The 6,000-nt window shown below is 34.4% G+C and overlaps 1 protein-coding gene across 1 annotated transcript; it reads right to left on the minus strand.

Moving 5' to 3' along the window:
* Positions 1–1,286: 1,286 nt before the first annotated feature.
* LOC132555036 (ribonuclease P protein subunit p29-like) lies at positions 1,287–5,107 on the minus strand. The gene is made up of 6 exons (XM_060219375.1): positions 5,067–5,107; positions 3,974–4,046; positions 3,438–3,661; positions 3,010–3,078; positions 2,075–2,250; positions 1,287–1,446 (listed from the first exon to the last, which is right to left on the minus strand). The coding sequence occupies exons 2-6, from the start codon at positions 4,028–4,030 to the stop codon at positions 1,310–1,312; spliced, it is 663 nt and encodes a 220-aa protein (XP_060075358.1). The 5' UTR covers positions 4,031–4,046; positions 5,067–5,107; the 3' UTR covers positions 1,287–1,309.
* Positions 5,108–6,000: the final 893 nt, after the last annotated feature.

A 6,000-nucleotide genomic window follows, 5' to 3' on the forward strand; every position in this document is an offset into this window, starting at 1 on the left:
AAAGAGGTACACTTGTTCCATAAAGCATGTGGTATCTCAGGAGTGTTTAATTCAAAAGTTTAGTTGCTTTAACATCCATAAAATGGCATCAAAACATCTGTTGGAAAGAGAGATGTTTTGTACAGAATCCAAAATACCTATGAAAAAGGGGAATGCCTTGTATGGAACATGCCCTAAAATATCTACAGCTATTACAGAGGGAGAAACATTGTAGGGAACATGTCCTGAAATATCTACATCTATTACAGAGGGAGAAACTTTGTAGGGAACATGTCCTGAAATATCTACATCTATTACAGAGGGAGAAACTTTGTAGGGAACATGTCCCAAAATATCTACAGCTATTACTGAGGGAGAAACATTGTAGGGAACATGTCCCAAAATATCTACAGCTATTACAGAGGGAGAAACTTTGTAGGGAACATGCCCTAAAATATATACATCTATTACAGAGGGAGAAACTTTGTAGGGAACATGTCCCAAAATATATACATCTATTACAGAGGGAGAAACTTTGTAGGGAACATGTCCCAAAATATATACATCTATTACAGAGGGAGAAACTTTGTAGGGAACATGTCCCAAAATATATACATCTATTACAGAGGGAGAAACTTTGTAGGGAACATGTCCCAAAATATATACATCTATTACAGAGGGAGAAACTTTGTAGGGAACATGTCCTGAAATATCTACATCTATTACAGAGGGAGAAACTTTGTAGGGAACATGTCCTGAAATATCTACATCTATTACAGAGGGAGAAACTTTGTAGGGAACATGTCCCAAAATATCTACAGCTATTACTGAGGGAGAAACTTTGTAGGGAACATGTCAGCTATTACAGAGGGAGAAAATATCCCAAAATATATACATCTATAACAGAGGGAGAAACTTTGTAGGGAACATGTCCCAAAATATATACATCTATTACAGAGGGAGAAACTTTGTAGGGAACATGTCCTGAAATATCTACATCTATTACAGAGGGAGAAACTTTGTAGGGAACATGTCCTGAAATATCTACATCTATTACAGAGGGAGAAACTTTGTAGGGAACATGTCCCAAAAATATATATAGCTATCAGAGAGGGAGAAACTTTGTACACAACATGAACCAAAATACATGTTAGAAAGGCGATATGTGCAGAACAGACATTTAAATACCTGTTAGAAAAGGACAAACATTTTCAGTCAGAACACAATAATTGTGTTCTACAGTATGTGACAAATATCAGGTAAGTTCAGAGTAATTTTCATCTAATAAAAGATCACAAATGATAATATGTATTTCAATATTTATTTGATATCAAATATCAACAGTAGCTTTTGATTTGAATTTTCGAGCAGATCTCTCACTTGACCGCACTCGGAAGTTAGTGCCGTAAATGGTAAACATGTAGGAGCCCAGCATAAATGTGAAAACTGAATGTTGTTTGGGGATACCTGAAAAACAAGAAAAGTATAGTCACTTTTTACCACTTAAAATTTTGTTAGTTTTAAATATTACATTTTCAACATCACAAATTAATTTAATTTGTATTCCATTTAGAGTGATTGATTCTTAATGCCTTAAAACAAGTAAATGTCTATAAAACAGGAACACCCAGCCCCTATACAAACCAGAATCTGGTCTGGTGTAGAACTTGATGTTATCATACGAATGAGTAAATATGAACTAAATCTGTGAGAAAGGAATCGAAGGATGGTTGCAACCCTTTTGCAACATCTATAAAACAGAGGAGACAGAAAAAAAGTAATGTTAAAATATAAACATTTATTAATTTACACATCTAGGAATCTATATGTTAAGCTAACACTGAGTGACAGAAAAGGTCAGTAGACTTTGATGGAATTTACATGATATGATTCACTCCTGTTGACCTAGATGGGGAAGTCATCGGAACAAAATGTAGAAGAGAGGGGTGGTGTTCTGTACCACTATTACGGTAATAGAGACTTTATATCTCTATACAAACCCTTTACCATTACAAACCCTGAAGACTATTGATAAATATCATAACACAAATACATGCACTTTCCACAACAGTGGTATCATAATGTCAAGACTTACATTTTACTTTATTGTCTCTGGTGATCAGAAGAAATGTGTTCTTCGTTTCCTGTAGAAGAATTCCTGTGACACCTACATAACTGGGACACTTTGACCTTTGAACTGTCAGCAGAGACCCATGAAAGTCAGCTTTTATCAATTTGTTTTGTACATTCATCATCATACTGGGCTGGAGACTGGAACAGATATATTGTTGCTTCACAGACTTTTAGTACAAACATCAACACACAACATCACACATTCAGTTAATATTGTTTTTCATGGTGCTATTTTCCACCTGATTAATTCTTCAAATGTCATTTGGTACTCTTATGCAACAAGTTTCAGTTATAAATATACTTCTAAGTCTCTATTTACAATAATTGATGCAAAGATTTTTTTTATTTTTATTTATTTTTTTTTTTTGTTTTTTTTTGTTTTTTGAATGAAGACTAGCCAGCATGTGTTAGCATTGTCCAATTAATACCTATGACATTCTTGTGATAAATATGCAATGGGGTCTCATGTTCTTGATAGCAGCAACAGAAAGAGGATATACATACATCTGTATACAGTGGAATAACAATAATGCAAAAATAATGTAAATACAATCATACAAAATTATAGCAAAATCTAATTCCATCTGAAAGATCAAAACTTTCCTTAAGTATAAAGTTCGTGTGACCACATGTAGTAATGAAGGAGAAACAGCCTGGAAATCTGTTTCTTTGATGTAGGTCAAAGGTCAAAATGTAGGTCAGAGTGACCTGCTTTTGATACAGGACACACAACCTCATAAAACTGATCCAATACCCCAAGTATAAAGTTCAAGTGACATGTATTGTAGGACACAAAAGACAGACAAGATAGCAAGACAGACAGAAGGTCAGATGTACACAACACAAAATTCTAGTCCCCCTGGTTCCAGTTATGGGATGACTAATTACAAAACTTACTTATTGAATTGTATGAGTTCATCCATGTACTCTAGCCAGAGCTGATGAAGAGGTAGAAAAGATTCATAACTGCAATAAAACAAAAGAAAAATATCTATTTTAAAGAAGATATGTGTTCAGAGTTGTAACTACAGGTCAATTTAGTACAGGTAGTATCAGTTGGCGGGAATTAGTCAAGCAATAGTATAGGATGTCCATCTGGTAATTGAATCCCAGTGGGGTTAAAACATTTCATAGCTCCTTCTTATAATGTATATTTGGCATTAAAACTTTTTCTATTGCAGGTATTATATGAAAATGTTTATTTCTGAAGTAATTTTTTCGTCATTTTGGTATCTAGGATGATATATAGTAAATTGAAATTTGAGAACAACTTTTCAGGACCAAGAAATGGTTTTAACTTTTCTCTCATTTTCCATCCTGCTTACCTTTGGCCTTCTCTTTCCACTTTGAATAATTTCAAACTTTTACACTCCCTTGATGAAAGAGTTTTCTTTTTACGTGTTGTTTTTTTGCCTTTTTCTTTCTTGGGATTATCCAACATGACAAATTTGTTCTTGACCTCTTCATCTTCTCCATGGATAAGTCTATTCCTTGGCAAGTGACGTTTCAGAAAGGCCTCCACAAAATTCTTCTTCACTGTCTGATTTCTCTAAATGACAAAATGAATACTACTGCTTAAAAATTGTTCCAACAAATACTGATATATCATCCACTAAATGCTAATATGGTAATTATTTGCCACTGGACTGTATTAGCCAATTTACACTACTCTGGTAAATATATAAGCACATCTGTTATCTTTTCAATTGGGAAAAAATTCAATACAAAACTGTATTTGTATCTAAAGCAAAGGAACTAGTATATCATTTTGTTTAGGTTTAAGATATTTCTCAGAATAAGTTGCATGAAAATCAATTTTGACAAATCTTTTAAGTTTGTCAGAGTGATTTGTAATACATACTTCTAGTCCCAATTCAGCACTGTGTTTGGTCACATGTCCAGGTAAGGGTCTGTTCATCTTTACACAATTTTACCTGTTTTGTGAAAATGAAAGCAATTCATAATCATATCACTTTAATAAAAAAGAAATTGAAAGTAATATCAACAGTTTCCACAATAACCTCTATGATAAAGGTTCATTACTGGGTGTAAAGATATCTGTATATGTCAGGTGACCTCTATTAAAAGATTCCTCTATGTCATGTGTCCTCTATAAATGGTTCATTATAATAGGTATCCTCTATAAAGAGATCTACCTGCCAGGGGATCATGATCTCTATAAATAAGTTCATATATGATAGGCGACCTCTATAGAGAGGTTCCTTTCAGGTGTCATCCATTACTGCTTCAAACTGAGATTCTTCAATGTCTGATGTCTTCTATAAAGCAGTTCCTCTATGTCATGTGACTTCTATAAAGATGTTCCTTTATGTCATGTGACCTCTATAAAGATGTTCCTCTATGTCAGGTGACCTATATAAAGCTGTTCCTCTATGTCATGTGACCTCTATAAAGATGTTCGTCTATGCCAGGTGATCTCTATAAAGAGGTTCACCTATGGCAATTGCTCTCTCTAACGAGGTTAGATCAGTGTCGATAGGATTATAGCACAAGTACTTGTGGACTCAAATTTAATAGCACTGAAAAATAACAAGCCACACAATAGCCTTATACACACTAAAATATTATAAGGCTATTTTGTGGTTTGTTATTTTCATTGGCTACCTATCCGCGACTTTAGAGATAGTCAGAACCCTTCGGCCTACTTAGAGTCTCATCAACGGGTATCTGTGTTCTGACCTATATTATCCCCTTGAGCCGTGAACATGCAGTTGTATCCGGATGCATAGTGGACAGGATTTTACTAGAGATGTTTAAAATCCAGATTCACGTGCCAGTGAACCGTGGTAGGTGTAGGTCGGTCAGGTAGCTTTTCACTGTCTTACTAGGATTGAGGATTCTATACACAAATAGGAAGTCTCGCTGAGATTTAATAAAATGATTATAAGCCAAGAGAAAATATACAGAGCAACTGCAAACATCATATTACTTACAACCACGATGTGCAACCACGCGTTTCCTGTTTACATTTTTTGACGGGGCGCGTTCGATACGCAACATGGAAATTAATATGTCGTCGTATTTTTGTCATTTTCAATATCAAAGGTATTTCTCCTCCTTTAATGTCGATCTGATGTATAGATATCGTAATGTCTTATTGTGGAAATCGATACGGACATATTTATGTAAGAATCTTATTTTTAAAAAAAGTTTTAAACATTAAAAATAAGAACGGTATACTTCTCTTGTAATAACCGGCGTCTTTTCCCATCAAATAATGCGTCCATTATTTTTTGCTCAACGGTTGCACAATTTCACCTGACTGTCCAAATACTTAAGATTATTTTTGAAAATGGATAATTAATTAATAACATTATAAATGTTTTTTTGAGAAGCAACACTTGATGCTGTAAAGTGAGATTTTCGTAAATGATTGCCAGATAAAACTTGCATCTCCTGTAGACTCCAGGGACCTGAATTTGAGGCAGTCGATCGAGTACATATCACAGTAAAAAATGTTGTTTTATTATTATTATTTATTTAATTATTATTGAGGTCGGGGGATGGAATCTCCCTGGAAGAACATGTTTTAGTTACCAGAGAAGATTTTGGTTGGGATAATGAAATACAGTCCAGTTAGTTCCTAGACTTAATACATGACGTGATACATGTAAAAACACAACCAAATAAATACTACGATGTTTAGCCGAACAGACGCAGCATTTTGCAAATGACGTCATAATTGACGGCACGTGTCTCTATAACAACGGCAATGCAACATGCATAGCAGCTGGAAAGACAAACGCAGCAATTATTATAAGCCTAATCATTATACCTTTTAGACCTGAAATAGACATACGACTGACGACAGAAATCAACATTTATAAGGTAAGTTTATTAAAGAGGAGAACATCTACACCATTGCAT

The sequence above is a fragment of the Ylistrum balloti genome, unplaced genomic scaffold, assembly GCF_031769215.1.
Source record: "Ylistrum balloti isolate Yb309-2 unplaced genomic scaffold, AGI_CSIRO_Ybal_v1 Utg370450, whole genome shotgun sequence".
Classification (NCBI taxonomy): domain Eukaryota; kingdom Metazoa; phylum Mollusca; class Bivalvia; order Pectinida; family Pectinidae; genus Ylistrum; species Ylistrum balloti.